Source organism: Mesocricetus auratus, unplaced genomic scaffold (assembly GCF_017639785.1).
Source record: "Mesocricetus auratus isolate SY011 unplaced genomic scaffold, BCM_Maur_2.0 Super-Scaffold_100038, whole genome shotgun sequence".
Lineage (NCBI taxonomy): Eukaryota > Metazoa > Chordata > Mammalia > Rodentia > Cricetidae > Mesocricetus > Mesocricetus auratus.
This window is the reverse complement of record NW_024429216.1, coordinates 8243490-8262645: the sequence shown is the minus strand read 5'-3', so window position 1 is coordinate 8262645 and position 19156 is coordinate 8243490. Positions and strand designations below refer to the sequence as shown.

Here is a 19156-nt window from a genome sequence, read left to right as displayed (position 1 = left end):
GTACAGGATAGAGAGAAATTTGCCTTCACAATGCCCACTTATAATAATTTCTAACCTATTAGAAGAGGCCATCGGAGGGTTTTGTCACAAGGAATGTTAGACAGCCCCACCTTGTGTCAATATTTTGTGCAACAGCCATTGGAAATAATTCAAAGCTGTTGGGGAAGTCCTGTGTATATGTCAATAAAGCACTGTTGGCCAATAGGGAAGCAAGATAGGTGGGACTAGGAGTCGAGGAGGACTCTGGGTAGGAGAAACACAGGGAGTCACAATGTAGCCGCAATAGGGATAAGAAGTTCGGAACCATTCTCCGGTAAGAGAAATACTTAGATTAACAATTATGGGGTAAATACTTAAGTCTGAGCTAGCCAGTAAGAAACGAGCAAGGCCAACAGCTTCATAATTAATACAGCGTCTTGTGTGTTATTTGGGGACTACAAGGCGGCAGAGCCCAGGAGACTGGCGGGGGATAAACCAAAGCTGCTGGCAAGGAAAAAGCTTCTCTTTACACAAAGCAGCTTCCTCAATCTATAATTTATCATTATATGGATGATATCTTACTACTGACTTTGGTGCAGATACCTTAGGAAAGAAAATGTTTGATGAAGTAAAGGGAATTTTACCTTGCTGGGGATTACAAAATGTTCCTGAAAAATACAAAGACGTGATTCTATTATTTACCTAGGATATAAGTTAGGTTTACAGTAAATTCAACCAAAGAGTCAAATCAGGAGAGATCAATTATGAACTCCTAATGGTTTTCAAAAGTTGCTGGAACATAGTAGTAACTGGCTATATCCCACAACTGGATTAGCAACTCAAGACCTAAGTAATTTATTTCAAACCTTACAAAGTGATAAGAACTTGAAAAGTCCAAGAAAATTCTCAGCTGAAGCTGAGAGGGAGTCGGCAGTCAGAGGCCAAGGGGTGTTTGGTGTAGGACCCCACGTTGCTGGGGTATCTGTCAGGTCCAGCCGACCTGAGACAGGGAGTGTGGATTGAGAAAAGGAATAGGCAAGAGACAAGTGATACAGTCAGGAGGGTACCTGGTAAATGCCAGGATCAGCCCACGTTTATTGTTCAAAGATCTTTTATGCCCCCATCAAAAGAGGGAGAGAAGGCAAAAGACTTCCTCACCAAAATACAAAGAACAAGTAAGCGTAATTACCGCCTCAATACCCAAAACATCAAGTAACCATATCCTGAGTTAAGTAGTGTGTTGTTTAGGCAAGACAGGCAGCAACCACATCCTAGGTCAAACATCCTGCTACATTCGCATCTTAAGCCAGACATCTGTTGTCAAGTTAAGACACACACTAACACAGCTTAAGCCAAACATCTGTTGTTTCAGCTTGGAAGAGCAAGGGCAGGTAAAAACTCTCTGACTTAAGTCAAAATGAAATGGAGCCATTTTTATGGGCCCCAACAGTATGGCAGCCAGGAGTTCTCACAGAACCTTCCCCAGGATGCCCTGCCTAGCTGCAACATCATCCTGACTCTGGGCAGTATCAGGATATCCAAGACTACTCTCTGTGGTGGTCCAGTATTTATAGTGGTTCAGAAACCAGAAACCTTGAACCAGACCAATGACCTGTTGCAACAAATATTCGCATGTAAGTTGTCTGGGCAAAAGCATATATATATATATATATATATATATATATATATATATATATATATACTGAGTGACTGAGTGACACACTGCAGTTTCCAATGCCACTACTATGAAAGAGTGTTCAATGGAGAGGTGGGGAGGATGGAGAAATGAGTGGCGATTGTACAGGGGAGAGAGGCAGAACTACAGATGAGTTGGTGGTGACAGGTGTGAGACGGGGACATGCCCTTGCTAAGTTGGGCCAACAGGGTGCTGTGCAGCAGCCTAGAGCCTGCACAGACTCAGCCCCCAATCATGCTGCCCAACCGAAAGGTCACCCTGGTTCTGAGCAATGACAGGATGTCTGGATTGGACCTCCTCAAAAGACCTCTATCACTGATGTCTGTAATCTATGCTGCTGCCATGTCTGGGTTCATGGTTTTACTGCCGTCAGAGGCCGTGTTGATATCTGTGGTTCATGTTACCACCAAAGGCCAGGTAGATGTCCATGGTCTGTGATGCTGCCTGAATCTTTGTTGATGCCCATGGGCCAGGCTACCGAGGAGACCATATTGATGTCCTTGGCCCATGTTGCCACAGACACCATGTTGATGTCCTTGGCCTGTGCTCCTGCCGAGGGCTAGGATGGTGTCAGTGGCTCATGAAGTGCTGATGTCCATGGTCTGTACTGTCACCAGAGACCATGCTGAGGTCAGTGCCATGTGGATGTCTGTGGTCTGTGCTGTCACCAGAAACCATGTGGAAGGCCATGATCCATGCTCCCCCTGACTGTAAAGGACAGGGAAGCTAGTGTTATAGTGATATCGATGACTACAGACTCACAGTTGAGAAAGAAGCATACAGAAGGCTCCTGTGACAACCCCTTGCTTACTCCACCCCACCCAACCCACCATAAAGTAACAGCCTAGACAGAAAACTATCCAAGAGAACTCTTAAAATTGTGGTAAGGATGCTGAAGTGTATCTCTCTACAATTTTGATGAAGGTTCTGGGGCGGGGTGGGGGGGAGCCTCGGTTTTCTTTAAGGGGCTGGATGGCCACTGGGAGTTTGACCATGCTCCAGTGAGTTTATGAGCAACATAATTTTTTCTTTTTTTTCTCTTCTTTTTTTTGGGGTGGGGGTCTGAGGTGGACCTGGGAGTACTAGGAAGTGAGTGTGGTCAGGATGTATGACGTGAAATTCCCAAATAGGTCATGCTCATTCTTTTCTTTACTGATGCTTAAATACAACACATTTCGATTTATTTGCTTTCATTTATATGTATATGAGTGTTTTGCCTGCATGTGTGTAAGGGCAATGTATACATGCCTGGTGCCTGAAGAAGCTGGGAAGGAAAATTGGATGCCCTGGAACTGAAGTTACAGGAGGTTGTGAGCCACCGTGGAGGCTCTGGGAATTAACCCAGTATCCTCTGTAAGAGCTGCTCTTAGCCACTGAGCAACACTCCAGCCCTGAACATACTATTTTCTCAGTCTTGCCCTCTATCCCTGATATTCTTCCTTCTCCTGGGTCCAGTGCGTGGATCCAGTGCGTTACTGGTTATTTCCACTCTGCTTTTTCATTTGCTTTTACTTTACCGAGTTTTTCATTCCCAGCATGTTTTCATGTTGTTTGTTCTGCAATCCCTTGTTGAATTTCTTTTCCACCTTGCTGTCTTTTTCATCTATATTGCTAATTCCTCGGGCATCTTTACTGCCTTCTCTCCTACGTGGCTGACTTTCCTCCCGAGGTACCAGGCTGGCTTCCTGACTGCACTGACGAAGCATGTCCTTTTTTGAGGTCATCAGTCACTTTTGCTAAAAAAAACTTTGGAGATCCCCGCCTGACCTTCCACCCTTCTCCATGTCTTTGAATGCGGCTGGACCAATCCTGATGTCTTACTTTTCCACGTTTTCTGTGTATCTGGGCTGCAGTTGAATGAGACCTCTGCTTTCCCTGCTAGGGAGTCACACAGCTGGCACTGTTTTCGGCGTGGCTCTCTGGTTTTGTTACGTCACCCTTCAGGCTTTCTGTGCTTCCTGCTGATCTATGATGCCTTGAGGACTTCAAAAGGTCTTCTGCTCTCATGCTGATCTATATGCCTTGAGGACTTCAAAAGGTCTTCTGCTCTCATGCTGATCTATATGCCTTGAGGACTTCAAAAGGTCTTCTGCTCTCATGCTGATCTATATGCCTTGAGGACTTCAGAAGGTCTTCTGCTCTCAATCTTGCTTTGGAATGCTGTCTAAAGTTTTCTTACCCCGCCTGATCTCCAACTGACCACACAGAAAATGCTTCTAGTCAACTTTCTACAGAAAAGTTCCTTTAAGTCACTTTTATTGATGTCACATCTTTGAGTGAGAATCTCACAATCTAGCACTAGCTGGCCTGTAACTCACTGCATAGCCCATACTAGCCTTACTCATGGCAACCATCCTGCCTTTTTTTTTTTAATTTTATTTATTTATTACACATACAGTGTTCTGCCAGAAGAGGGCACCAGATTGAATTGTAGATGGTTGTGAGCCACCATGTGGTTGCTGGGAATTGAACTCAGGACCTCTGGAAGAGCAGTCAATGCTCTTAACCTCTGAGCCATCTCTCCAGCCCCCCATCCTGCCTTATAGTGCCCAAGTAAAGGAATTACAGGCAGGCCAGTGATTTGAATACTAAGCCTCAATCTTATCATCAGTAAAACAGACATGAATACAGTTCCCTTCCCCATATAGGTTCTTGAGGACTAAGTGATCAGTGTATTGCATACCCAATGAAATTCCCATGGAATTCTTGCACAATCAACAATAGCTTTAATTATTACGATCGGTGTTCAGATACGACGGGAAGGCATCCCAGCCTCTCTTCCCAACTTTGAAGAACCCGTCTTCAGGAAGGTGATCACTCTGCTCAGCTCTCTCTCTCTCTCTGTGTAATACTTCAGGCCCCAGACTTCCCTCTAATTTTCATGCTCTCCTTTAGCCCTACCCGGATTGGCCCCACCCCATTAGCCCCGCCCTGTTTCTGGACATGCTCATTGTCTCCACCCATCAGAGTTCCCGCTCAGCGAGGCAGGAAGCTCATGGTGAATTTTGGAGGGATTGCGGCAAAGCTGAAATATTGTGGGGTCACATCTATGTCTTGGGGTGCCTGTGGGGACTTGAAGCAGAAATTCTGCATGATGGTTGTGAAGAAGATGAAGAGCTCCATCTTAGCCAGGCTTTCTCCAAAACAGTATCGCTTTCCTGGAGAGGAGAAGGAGTAAAGGAAGTGACGTCAATCATCATGTTGCTTCACCCTATGCCAGGCCAGCAGCTGGATTCCCCAGGGAACGGGCTTGCAGCACTGTCTGAGGGACCTTTCTGAGCCTCGATACCCTTGTGCATGAGGGGAGGGGAGGGGAGGTGATCCCTGACAGGCAGGCACAATGAGGAGTCTAGATGCCCCTCCAACAACCAGACGCTCAACTATGACTATTCTGCGACCACCTACTAAGACTTGTCTGTGTGAATCAATTTTTTTCTATCTCTAAAAGGGGTTTGATCATGCCTCTCCTTTAGCCTGAGTCCACAAGGAAATTGCACTTGGTTGGCTGGAAGGTGGACTCCGACAGTTAAGTTCCAAGCTGGAGAGAGGTCCAACCCTACACTTCAGAGAGACGAGCTAGGAAGTGTTAGCCCTGTTTGTGAGAGCAGGGGCCTCTTACCAACGGAGAAGGGCATAAAAGCATTGCTCTTCTTAAACTGTCCCTTGTCATCCAGGAAGTGCTGGGGGTTAAAGTCGTTGGGGTTGGAGAAGAACTTGGGGTCCTTCAGCACAGAGCTCAGTACAGGGAAAACGTCAGTGCCCTGAAAGACAGAAGCAGCGGAGACTGAGGAGAAGGCAGGACGGGAGATGAGCATCCTCGGAGATCACAGGCTTGGAAGGAAGAGGAGAAAGGGGTCACAGAGTGTGCTAAGTGAGGAGCATCGGGGAATATGAGGTTGACATCCCTGGGACAGGATCTCTTGGATAAGTGGTGGTCTGTGGGTTCTGAGAAAGATCGTTTGAGGGATGTGGGGTCTGTGTGTCCTGGGGACAGGTTGTTGAGGAATGAACAAGCTCACGCCTATCAATTCAGGAGGTCATGGAACTGGGAGGTTCACACTCCAAGACACAGAGAGTTTGGGATGCTCGAGGTTTGTGTACCTCAGCTAGATGTTTGCAGGCCGGAACAGTCTTCCACCTAAGTACCAAGTTCTAGGGAAATTGGCTCATGTTCCTTACACCATAGGGTTAATCCCTGGGAAAGCTGGGGGAGATCCAGAATCCAGGACTCTGAGTAGTTTAGCTTAAAGGGAGTGATGAGGGAGCAAGCATTTGTTTGAGAAAGAAGGACAGTCTAGAAAACTCCATGTGGCATGGGCTGTGGGACCCAAGGAGTGGACTGAAGGTTCCTTCAGGTGGGGCAGGGAATCACCTTGGGAATGAGGAAGTCCCGAAACTTGATGTCCTTGGTGGTGCTACGGGGCAGACCCAAAGGAACCACATCTACAAATCTCTGGATCTCGTAGATGACAGCCTCAGTGTAGGGCATCTTCAAATGGTCCTCATACTTGGGCTGCCTGTTCCTGCCAATCACCTGGTCAATTTCCTCATGCATCTTGGCTGATTAAATATGGATTACTTAAATTAATATAGGGAATATTAAATTAAACATTAAATTATTTGCTTAATAATAAAATATTTAAAATATTAAATTAAACACAGGGAATAGAGAGTGAATATGCAAATCCCAATGGTGATGTAGAATTATGGGTGGCATGTTATAGACCATTTGCAGTAGATGTTGGCCATATGTGGTGCTGGAGTAGGGTTCCATTAACGTTCTTGGACCAGCATTACGTACATTTGCAAAAGAGATTTACCGAATGGCCTAAAAAGAACAGGCAAGGGACCTTGTATGGTTGAGAGTAGTTTACAAATCAGTTCAGGCCTTCCCAGTATTTTAACAGCTAGTAAGACTCAGCTTAAGACGGATAGTTTGCAGGGATAGACTAGCACCCCAGGACCTCCACTCACACTGAGCTCTCTAAACAAGGCAACCAATCACATGCATCCCAACAACCTAGAGCACCTCCATAGCGACATTGGTGGACATGAACTAGAGCCAATGGGCCAATCCAGCCTGAACAGGTCCTAGGTGCATGCAGAGTAAAGCAAATTGTATCTTTGAGTGAACTTTTAGGGAAAACAACCCATTGACCATCTTATGCCACGGTCATAAGTGATTGGGCATACTCATAATTAAAATGACATGCATTGTGGGAAATCACATGCCTAATTAACAAAGGCTTACCTAACTCAAGCCTATTAATCTGGGCACAAAACCACCCACACCCTACTTCTACCAGCCAACTCTTCCTCCTCCTGAACCCAGAAAAGGAAGCCTCAGCAAATCCCGCTCAGCCCGCTGCTCCTCTGCAGTGTAGCTATTCCTTTCACTTTCCCCATGATATGCAAAAATCCCTCAAGGCTTTGCCGTGTGTTGTGTGCCGTACTTCTTCAGAGTTTCTTAAAGAAGGTGTTATGAACCTGGAGATGCAGGTCAGACACCGCCTGGCACTCACAAATAGATGTCTATCACATCAGTCTTAATCCTGTCTCTGCATAGCAGAGATGTTCTGAGTACCCAAGATCTGAGAGAGCTGGGGTTAGGGTAGCCGATTTCTAGCAAGTTGGGGAGGGGAGGGTGTGGCCTCCACCTCCATGTGCCCTGTAGGCTTGCCTGCAATGTGAGGGTACTTCATGAGCAGCAGGAAGCCGTAACGCGTGGTTGTGCTGACGGTCTCTGTACCCGCGAAGAAAAGGTTCAGTGTGGTCATGAGCAGGTTCCTCATGTGAAACTGAGTTCGAGGGTTCTTCTTCTCCTACAGGGAAGGGAGCATTTGTGGTAAGTCCATTATTACTCCTTGGGGCACTACTGAAAGTCTCCCTCGCATTCGCTTATCTTAGGTCGGATGTAATGTGGACAAGAGACCCTGATCAACCAGCTCTCCCCAGGTGCTGGATCTCCACAGAATTTCTTCCTGGGTCTTTCCCTGGGGGAATCTACATCCATTTACTAGCAACTTCATTGTAACTTGATTCACTAATAATGATGTTTTAAAAGACAGGAGGAGGTAGTAAGGGGAGAGGGGGGGGGACAGAGATGAAGGAGTCATGAAACTTAGAAGCGGTTCCCATGAGATGGAGCATCAGATTTTGGAGTGACCCCATCTCACTCCTTTTTGTGTGTGCACGCGTGCATATGTGTGTGAGTTCATGTGAGTGAGAGAGAGAGTGTGTGTGTGTGTGTGTGCGTGTGTGCGTGTGTGCGTGCATGTGTGTGAGAGAGACAGAGAGAAAGAGAGAGTGTGTGTGTGTGTGTGTGTGTGTGTGAGTTATTTTCAGGTACATGCGTGCATGCTGGTGCCCATTCCCATGAGTACACATGAGGCAACCAGAGGAGGGCATTATTCCTTTGAGACAGAGTCTGGTGTTGAATGATTGGTGGTCCAGCAAGCGAGCACTCTTAGCCCCTGAGCCTCTCCCCAGCATCACTTTCCATCTTTGGAAATACAGATCCCATAAATCCTCATCTTATTTCTCAAAGGCAGGAAGTAGATGTGCCTGTGACTGTGAGGCCCCACTGTGGTCACATTTTAAAGCCAGGTCGCATATCCACATGGGCGTATCTGAGGACCAGGGTAAGAGAGATTTGAGAGAATTCTGCTTGCAGGACACTGCCTTGGAACCAGAGACCAGCGGTTTCAGACAGACCACTCTGCTCCTTGACTGCCTGCCCCTAGACAAGAAGTCTAACCTCTCTGGGTTGCATTTTCCCAATTCTAGACCTAGGGTCAGAGTGGAATGTGCTCCCAAGCCAGTGTTGGTTCTAAATGGGTGAGTACTGTCAAACACTGAAAACCAGGGCCTGGCACCTGGTGGCGCTGTGGGAGCGGCTGATGTGCATGTTTGCACACACTTGTTCTCTTGCGTAAGGGCTCAGTCGGTGGGTGAGTGACACTAATTGTGAGGAGAAGGTGAGGATGACTATGCTGGGGGCTAAGGTGCATGAGCTCCTGCTCCTGCTCCACCCAACCCCAGGCTTTGAACCATCCACCATAGCTACTGGGAGCACCTCCTGCATGCGGATGAGGAAGGAGTCGATGAAGTCCCGGGGGGAGTTGGGGTCCAGGGTGCGTTGGTTCTCTTCCACCTTCCTGGCTATGAAGTCCTCCAGTCCCTGCATTTCCTTATAGGCCTGGTGCTGGCATCCTGGCAGGTGCTTCATCACTGAATAGAACATCTCAAAGAGCTGGAACGGGAGAGCAAAAATGATGGGAAGACAGCTGTCAGCATCAGGACCCAAGAGGCATAAGACTTGAGTAGGAGCAGAGAAGGCTTCAAAGCCTTCCCCTGGTCTCTGTGGATTTAGCTGGTGGTTGAAGGGAACACGGGTATGTTTCCACGTGGGCTTATCCCTGAAATCGGGTAAAGAAAACTGGGGCCCGCCTACAGCATCAGACACTGGGAAAGGACTGACAAAGGCAGAAGCCAATGCCGACGTTCAGCGGTGTGCCGTTGTCGGGTGGGTCTGCTGTGCCATACCACAGGTGCCTGGCACTCAGGAAGGCCAGGTTGGCACAGCTTTCCAGATAACTGCTTTTGGGTTGTGGATTGCTGTGCATGTGTTTGGACGTTAAGCGAGGTTGTTTGCCATCGTTATAGCGGAGAAAACGTGGGTGCAAGTGTTTGGGTGTTCAAGTGTGTTGCCTTGAGTGCTTTTTCGAGGTTCACTGAACAGTCCTGCTGGAGAACACACCTGTGGGTGTGTGTAGATAATCTGTCCAGGTCCTTATGTGTTTGGAGTCTCAGTTAAGGTACCTGTTCGGGTTTTTGCTCATCCTTGTGGACTGATTACATACAACTTATGCAGACATGTTTAAAGGCATTTGTAATACATTAATTATTGTATGTATCTCTGTGTGGGTGTGTGTACATGATTGCAATGCCAAAAGTGTTGGATACCCCTGGAGCTGCAGTCACAGGCTGTTGCGAGCCACTTAAAGTGGGTGCTGGGAATTAAGCGTGGGTCCTCTGGGAGAGCAGCCAGTGCCCTTAACCACTGTACAATCTCTCCAGCCCCTTGTCTAGGTATCTCAATGGACCAGTTCAGGACATGTACATGAGGGACGTAGGGTTGTGGTGTGTTGGGTTCCATCTGATATTAATATATGTATGAGGGACCTGAGGTAACCGCTTCTCTGCGTGAAGTCTTCCAGAAGGGCTCGGTAGCAGCAACTGTCAGAGGTTAAGGTAACCAGGGAGGGGACACCTGCTCCGGAAGGAAGGCTGGATGGAAAGGCTTGCACACTCTGATTTGGTCGGCATCTGCTGAGATAATCAGTTGCCATGGGGATTCTGTATTGGTACCTTTCTTAGGGTTTGATCTCACTATTTAGTTGTCCGAGATGGGAGCATGTTTGAGGAGATCACCTCCAGAGAAGGATGTTCAATGGGCGCACTGGTGGCCATGGTCACGATTCAGAGGGAATACTGAGCTCCAGCTGAGGGTTGAGCTGGTTACCTGTCCTGTTGAAGTAGACATGAACTGGAAACTTCGCATTATCATGCCCAACAGTGACAAGAATTCCTTGTCGTCATATTCAAAGCGGTTCCCAAACACAATGGAACTGATGACGTTGGAGACTGTCCGGCTCATGTAGAAGGTGGGGTCTATTGTGGCACCTGGGAGGCGGGCCAGGGTTGAAAGGGAAGGAGATTGGGGAAGCGCGTCTCAGTTGATGGCGGTGTGAGCCCTAAAGATTGGGCGCCTTTCCCAAGTCCCCACTGTCTGTCTCCATCACTCTTCAAAACCTGCTGCTTCTCTTGTCTGTCCCGTGTGCTCCATGACCCCCAGCCTCACCGTTTGTGTCCCGCAGGGCCTGTATGAGAAAGCTGGTCTCCTCTATGGTGCGCTCCTCAATGCCACGTTTTCCAAAGCCGAAGTCCCTCAGCGTGGCGATGGAGAAGCGCCTGAGTTGCTTGGCGCGCTCCCCGGAGCTGAACACCACACCTGGGATCCCAACACAAGCACAGGAATTGGTTAGAGCGGCACCTTTGGGCAATGTAGCAACTCTAACCAGATCCTGGAGGCTGTGGGTTTGGGCAAAGGGCTGGAGTTGGACATGAAATGTTGAAAAACCAATAAAAAGGAGAAAGAGGGACCAGAGAGAAGGCTCAGCAGTTAAGGTCACTGGCTTTTTGCTAGATGATCGGGGGTTTGTTCCCAGATTCTGTGTGTGTTAGCTCCGAGCAGTCTGTTAACTCCAGTTCCAGGGAATCAGATGCCCACTTCTGGCCTCCATGGGCACCAGGAAGGCACATGGTGCATGGACATCATGCAGGTAAAACAAATAAAAATAATTAGTAAGCCCAAAAACATAATTATTAAAAAGAATTAATAATTATTAAGTGGTGGCACACACCTTCAATTCCAGAGCTTAGGAGGCAAAGACGGGTGGATCTCTGTGAGTCTGAGACCAGGTTGGCTACACAGAGAAACCCTGCCTTAACAAGCAAAATTGTTAGAGAGAGGATAGAGAGCCACACGGAGAAGCAAGGAGAAAAGCCAAAGTGAGAGGGTGTGGATCACAAAACATGAGATTTGGAGACCGGGGAGTGGATTTAAAAATAATGACTGGTTCTAAATGGGGCTGATAAAGCGAAATACAGGCAGAGCCTGGATAGAACTCCGTGGGGCTCTGAAACAGACCTCGTGTGAGATCTTCACAGAGGAAGAAGCAACGGGGGTCGCAGGAGAGCACAAGATGACTAAATGCAAAGATGCTCAGATGAAGCTAAAACAGCGTGTTAGGAAGCAGGGTCCCAACAGGTGCTGAGAGCTCAGTTGACGTCCCTGGGAGGCCTGTTCTTTTCAGGGGTGGGGGAGTAAGGGGGAGGTTGGGATGTGTTGTATGAGAGAAGAATAAATAAAAAGAAAAAAAAAGAGTTGGCACAGTCTGGGGTTAAGAGATGACTCGGTAATCTGGAGTATGTACTGTTTGTTGCTAAAGACAGAGTTCAGTTCCCAGTTCCACAGCTGCCTGTAACGCTGGCTGTATGTGATCTGATGCCCTCTTCTGGGCTTCATAGGCACAGATAAACATGTGCACACACACACACACACACACACACATGCACACACACACGAGAGAGAGAGAGAGAGAGAGAGAGAGAGAGAGAGAGAGAAAGAGAGAGAGAGACCTTAAAAAATATAACAAACTATCTTTAAGAAAAATTTTAAAGGCCAGAGGCTAGTGTCCCATGCCTTTAGTTCCAGCACGTGGGAGAAACAGGCAGGCAGATCTATGAGTCTGAGGCCAGCCTGGTCTACAGAGTGAGTTCCAGAACAGCCAGGGCTACACAGAGAAACCCTCACCATAGCCTTTGAAGAACCAGTCGAAGAAAGCTTGCTCTCCTCGGTCACTGAGCTCCTCAGCCTGGTCAATGAGAGCCTCCTTCACAGCATCGTAACCCCACAGCATCACAGCAGGGCGAGGCCCCAGGTGGATGGTGAACACAGGGCCATACCGCTCCCTCATCTGAGGGGAGACGCCAGGAGTTAGAGAAGCCACTCTTAGGACGGCCATTGTCCCAATGTCAGGGACTTGGATGCAGACCCCTAGGCCCCCATCCTATGTCCACATTCTGACCTGGTCCGGCTTCTGCCTCACACTCCCGCCTCGGACTCCCAGACACCACTTGTCAAACTCACCCATCTCCCTGCCCGGTACTACCTTTGAAAGGCAGTCATAAAACTTCTCTGTGTCCAGCTCCAGAAAGTTCCCAATAAAGGGCAGTGGGGTGGGTCCTGGAGGCATCTTCCTCAACAGTCTCCTCTGCCTCCACACAGACATTATGATCATGACGCTGAGGCAGGTCAGCACAACCACGAGGAGCATCCCGGACACCAGCATGGTGGCAGTGGGAAGGACAGCACAGGTAGATGATGACGGGGACAGTGTGCCTTTATACTCTAGGCTGGAGGGGTGGCTTTGGCTTCTGCTTAATAATTACCTCATTTTTCCTCCTAACTATTGCCCTGACATACAACTGCCTTGTTTATGACACCAGCTGCAAGGACGGAGGAGGGCTCACCTCTGGGCTGGTTTTCATGTAGCGGATTCCAAGGCAGAAGAAGGCATGCCAGGATTGTGCAATGGAATGGGAGTGTGGGTTAGGAAACATCTGGAAACACCCACATCGAGGGTTGAGGGTCTCAAGGGAGAAAGCGCTTCACAGACATGCAGTTAGGGTTTTAGGAAAGAGTCCAAGGGTGTCTTGCTGTAGAGACACTCAATTGGTCTGGGTGGTGGAAAGGAGATGGAATGCCAGTCCTAAACAAATCTCTAACAGCCATGCTTGTGAACTCAGGAAATCCCTTCTCTTTGCTGGCCTCAGGGTCCCAGTGGCTGGATTGTCATTATTGGATGGATGGCAAAGACCATGACTGAGGCTAGGGTTAGGATCTTAATCTTATCCAGATGTTGTGGTGTGACCACGAAAAGTTGATGTGATTGTTTGAGCCTCATGGGACCAGTGACAACATCCTCTTTCAGGCTATTTCAATGAGGCACGAACCATTGAAGTCACAAAGGTTACCAACAACAGATGTGCTCAGCAAACGGCAGCTGTTTCAATTTTGTGGCTAGTGGAGTTTATCAGTGTGAAGCTGGCAGGGCTTTTCTTCATGGTCTCCCCTGGCTTTCACCTCCTCTAATCAACTCTCCCAAAGTCTCTCTTTGGAGGGGAGACAGGAGACGAGGAGTGTTTCAAGGTGGACACACTCCTCGGCCTTACTCATGAGGCCCAGGCCACCTCTCTGAGCTGAGGGCAGGGAGCTTTCCTTCCCCACGGACAGACAGGAAGACAGCAGGGAAGACTGGAAGGAATCAGGAAGGAATCTGAGAGGCAGGAAGAAGGCTAGCAGGTGTGGGAAAGGGGGGAGAGAGAAATGGAAGACCACGGTGGTAAGTGCGGTGAACACAGGATAGGAGTGACAGGAGTGACAGGAATAGTCGTCATGAAACCATGTACAGCTTTTACACCAGCTCACAGGATGCAAAGCTGAGGGGATATTGGCAACCGACAGCTTCTGGGAAAGGGAGAACTGTTTCCTTTAGGGTGGCTCTCATAGGTCGACCGTGCTTCAGGGAGCACCCATTCATCCAAGAGAGTACCGGAAGCACCAAGCGCAAGAGGATGGCTTAGATGTTGAGGACACTTGTTGCCCTTGAAGGGGACCTGAGTCCCACCCTCGGCGTCCACACGGCAGCTCACAACTGTCTGCAACTCCCCTCCCAGGGGATCCAACTCCTTTTCCCGACGTCAGTGGGAGCCAGGAATGTGCATGGTGGACATATTATACTTGCAGCCAAAGTGCTCACACGTATAAAATGATTGGATAAAAGTGCTAAAAGAGAACACAAGGCTGAATGGGCGTGAGCTGAGGTGGATCCAGGAGGAGTCTGGGACAAAAGAATAAATAAGACAAACATATTCGAAATTCCCAAGGAGCCAACACCAAGATGCACAGCTCAGGTAATATGGAGACAGATAAAGACTGACGATAAGCAGTAGACGATGCCACAAGAGCAATAGAGGGAAGCAGGGGCGTGGACAGAGGCCACCGCTGGTAGACATTAATTGACACACAGGGCTGGAGAGTCAAGCATGAGAGAGTGGGACGGCCGAATGGAGACACCAAGAGACGCTGTACGTAGGGATCAGAGGTCTCCCCTTTCTGTCCTCACTCCTGTCTGTCCTCCTTTCCCTCCACTCCTGCCTCCTCTCTGTCTCGGATGCCCTGTGTTTCTCTCATCTGTTCCCAACGCTTGGCATTTCCTATTCCACTTCCTCTGCGAGTGCTCATGGGCAGTGCCCATGGCTGTCCATCCTGTGCCTCAAGCCTGGTGCCCAGAGCTGAGTGAAGCTTATTGTTCAGGACCCGACAGGTGGTCTCACCCTGCGGCAAGTTCAGCATCTGAGCAGCAGGAACTGTCCAGGGCCCCACGGCTGAGCTCAGGGATGCCAAATGCAGACAACTGGGGGAAACTCTGGGGGTGAGTCCCCTACCTCTTTCTGCAGAGTTGGAAATGGTGTCTGTGAGAGATGATGTCCAGACTAGAGACCCACTGATCACTCTTTCACAGCTGTCCAATAAGAGCTGAACAAACACTTACTTCCCAAAGGCTATCATCGTCATCATTAATTTTGTGAAGCCTTTACAACTATGACATCTCCAACCCAGAGGACCATTGACTTCTTTAGGCCTTTGGGACTGAAATTCAGCTTTGCGTGTTTGCGTGACACTGCATGGCACACACTCTGTGTTGAATAAACAAATCCAGGAAGATCCCTGTGCTGGTAAATTGCAACACAGCTGTGAACCTTGGCAGAAGGAGCCTGTCGTGACTGCCTTTTGGCAGACTCACAGTCCCTTCCAAAGGGTCCTTGGCCTAAAGCACTGCACAGCTTTGGGATTTTGGGTGAGATGTCATTACCAACCCTTCCTGAAGTGTTTCCTCTTGATCCAGAGTCAGGGACAAGAAAGGACCCTGAGAAAGAGTCCTGCAGCCCTGGTGCTCTGGTCTACCTGCTAAGAGCTGCCCTCTCCTCTCATGGTGCCTTTATCTCGGGCTAATGTGTTTCTGCATTAACAAGCAACCTGCATGTCATGCAAATATGCTGCCAGAAGCAGTGACTCAGCTGAGTTTCATCCTGGAGCAGTCTCCTCCTGCATCCTCCCAGGATCTGCCACGAGAGCACACACATCTAAGTGACCTTGGCCAGATCCACCTTCTCAACTGCACGGGGAACACCCTCCACTTTACTTCAAGCAAGTTCATAGAACAGGATACAATGCATCCGAAAGTGTTGGAACTATACAAAGATCATTTCTTGCCATAATGAGTGAAGCTAGAAATCAATGACCAGGGAAACTGAAAAATGGGTCAGTATGAGGAGAAAGCTCCCAATTCAAATATCCTCTATGGTGGAGAAATGAAAATTCAGTGTATTTGTGGTACGCCAGGGATGTTTTCATGTGTGCATCCATTGCGAAGTGGGTAAAATCTTGGGAAGTGACATAGCAGAGTCTCAAACCTTGGTGCCTGGTGGGAAGAAATGTAATATGAGAAGGAGAATGGGAACATGATGGCTAACCCTGAGGTGCATCTCACCTGTTTCTTTGCACAGAGAAAAACATACACCAAAAAAAAAAAAAAACACCTGTCCTAAAAACAAAGCAAGTCCCAGTTTCAGCTTTTTTTTTAAACACTGCATCACTTTTTTGTTCAGGCTGCTCTCAAACTCTTGAACTCAAATACTTCCATATCAGTTTCCTGAGTGCTGTGGTCCTAGGCATGTGTCGTGATACCTGGCTCATTAAATAAACAGTGGGGCATGGCATTACTCATTAAAATGTCAAATTGTTTTTATTTACACGTCACTGTGAGGGCTTTTGATTGTGTAGAAAGATCAACAGAATTAGCATCAGCCAATTCAACTGATGGAAAACAGAGCTGTGGTGCCAAGGACTGAGTCAGAACTATAAATGGGACATTGTTCTTGATGTCATGGAAGTAAGAAGCGGGTGTTGGAGGGTTGACTCATCAGTTAAGAGCACCCTCTGCTCTTGCAGAGGACCAAGGATGGCTCCCAGCACCTATATGGCAGCTCACAACCATCTGTAACTCTAATTCCAAATGAGCCAACCCGTCTTCTGGCCTCCTCGGGCACTGCATGCACAGGGAGCACATTCTAGTAAATGGGCACACACACATGCACGTCAACTAAAGTGTAAGCGAGCACTATCAACCACTGAGCAATTTGTGCTGGGGTAAAGGTGATACGGAGCTTGTGGGAGTGACCAAGCAACAACTGGTCCAACTTGAGACCCATGCTAAAGGGGGAGCCCACCCCTGACACTGCCTCGCGGGCCAGGAACCAAAGGCTGGACAGCCCTGAGACATAGGATAGAACCAAACATAACTTGTAAAAAAGAAAAAAGTCAATGCAATGAATCCTAATGATCCTCGTAGACCTGAGCCTAGCATAATCATCGTCAGAGAGGCTCCATCCAGTGACCAATAGAAACAGATACAGAGACCCACAGCCAAACATGCGGCAGAGCTTGGGGGATCGTGTAAGAGCCAGAGGAGTCAGGGCAGCACAAGAACACGGATCGCAGGATCGATTCAGGAGGTCTTCTAGGGGCTCTCAGAGACTGAAGCAACTATCAGGGAGCCCTGCGGGTCTGTCCTCGGTCCTCTGTATGTATGTCATGGTTGTGTAGCTTAGTATTCCTAAGGGACTCCTAACCGTGGGAGCAGGGAGCTGTCTCCTACTCCTTTGCTGACTCTTGGGGCCCTTTCCCTCCTGTTGGGTTGCCTCGCCAAGCCTTGATATGAGGGAAGTATCTCATCTTATTGTAACTTCCTATGACTTGTTCAGTTCGTATCCCTGGGAGGCCTACTCTTTTCTGAAGGGAAACCGAGGAGGAGTGGATCTGGGCGAGAGGACAGGTGGGGAGAGGAGAAAGAGGAAACTATGAGTGGGAGGTAATAGATGAAGGAAAATGTGTTCAAATCACCAAGAGTCCCATTCTGAAGCAAAAGCAGAGTCTTTTATTATTAACGAGTTAACTGTCTTAACTTGGGCCCTTTATCCATTCGTCATGGATGGAGTAAGAGCCCTGAAGTGGGGTATTTATTGGGATATATAGGAGTGTCTAGGGGTAAGCAACAGTCTCAGGATTGTGCACTTCCGGGTTTGGGCAACCTGAGCTGTGTTGATTGGTCAACTGGTTGCTAAGGCCTATAGGCCCTCCCAAGGTGGTTGCTATGTTCTGCATGTCCAGAGCCTTCCAGCTAACTTCTGATAGGTTCCTGGCCACGTGGAGGGTACCTGACCTCCTAGTGACTGGGGCAGGTCTAACAAGGTCAGAAGGCCGGAAACTAAGTACATGTGCTGAGTCAGAGGCCTATCTCTTGCTGGGTCTTTTCTGCAGCCTGTCATGACTGCCAAAGCAGGGGGGCTGGGTGAGGGGCTGGTCCCTTCAGAAAATAAATAAAAATAAACATAAGTAAATGAATAAATTTGAAATAAGGATTATAAGAAAACACTATGATAAATTCTGCACCAACATGTTACATAATGTAATTGACAGATTATTTACTTATTTTGTGTGTCTGGCTGTTTTGTCTTCATGTATGTCTGTGCACCACAGAGACCCCCAGAGGGTATCAGATGACCCGGAAGAGAAATGACAAAGTGCGTACCTTCATGTGGGTGGTGTGAATCAAATTACTGAGCCATTTCCCCAACCCCATTAGATTTTCTCAAGTTCTTTTTCTCCATTGGCTCAGAGAAGCATGTGAGGTTTTTATTCTGATATTTACTCTGTCATTCACCTGCTTTTCTCATGTTGAACAACCCCTGTGTCCCAGGAGGAATCAATGCTGCGGTTATCTGTACAATGTTGTCATATAACTGTGTAATCCCTTCTATATGACGTTAAATTTAACACCTAACATTTTGTTGAGTGTATTTCAGTCCACTTTCTTTAGTGATTGTATGTATAGGTTTACTTAATCTGGCTTTGGTATCAGGATAGTGAAATTTAAAAGGAATTAGAAAATAATATCTCTTGAACTAACTGGAAAAATCAAAAAGGGTTGGTGTTCATGACTCTGAACATGTTTGACTGCATTTCTTCTGAAGCTACCAAGGTTTAGATATGGTTTTTTAGATTGGCTTGTTCATTATCATTATTATTTTACTTGTATATAAATCTGTACAGATGTTTTATTTCTTTCTGAATCAATTTGGGGTTTTTGTACATTTATAAAACCTTGTTATTGCTTTATGATATTTCATTTGTTGCCACATAAATTATCACATTATCCTCTCTCATGTGTCAAATCTATTTGTGAGTGTGCACGTGTGTGGGGGTGGGTGGCTGTGTCTGTGTGTGTCTGTGTGTGTGCCTGTGTGGACGTGTGTGTGCGCGCACGCATGTGTGCGTGTCTATGTGTGGTTGTGTGTCTGCCTGTGTCTGTGCATGTGTGTGTGTGTGCCTGCCTGTGTCTGTGCATGTGTGTATGTGTGTGCATGTGTGTGTGCGCGCGCGTGCCCGCGGGCACACATGTGCTTATCCAGCTGTGCATCACAGACATGCAGTGCCTAGGGAACCAGAAGAGGGTCACCTGAAACTAGAGATACAGGTGTTAGTGTTCCCTCCTGGGGTACTGGGAACTAATCTTGGTCCTCTGCAAAAGCAGCAGGTGCTCTTAACTGCTGAGTCACCCTCCAGCCCCCAGTCCTTCTTATTTCCATGACACCAAGAGCAATGTCCCAGTTACAGTTCTCTTTTTTCATTGGCATCTCAGCTCTGTTTTCCATCTGCTGAGCTGGCAGGTGTCAGGTCTGTTGAGCTTTCCACAAAATCAAAAGGTCACACAGCTCTACTCAAATAAGGAC

The 19156-nt window shown here is 47.8% G+C and overlaps 1 protein-coding gene and 1 long non-coding RNA gene across 2 annotated transcripts; one reads left to right on the top strand and one right to left on the bottom strand.

Annotated features, from left to right (window-relative positions):
* The first annotated feature begins 261 nt into the window (after positions 1–261).
* On the top strand, positions 262–10842 carry LOC121135507. The gene is made up of 2 exons (XR_005872612.1): positions 262–313; positions 10075–10842. It is a non-coding gene; the product is annotated as an uncharacterized LOC121135507 (long non-coding RNA).
* Positions 4385–12602, bottom strand: LOC101825889 (cytochrome P450 2A8-like). Its single transcript, NM_001281583.1, is given in 9 exon segments — positions 4385–4833; positions 5295–5436; positions 6048–6235; positions 7356–7497; positions 8751–8927; positions 10200–10360; positions 10539–10688; positions 12054–12216; positions 12412–12602. Coding segments are annotated over 9 exon segments (1485 nt in total). The 5' UTR covers positions 12592–12602; the 3' UTR covers positions 4385–4651.
* Between the last annotated feature and the right edge of the window lie 6554 nt (positions 12603–19156).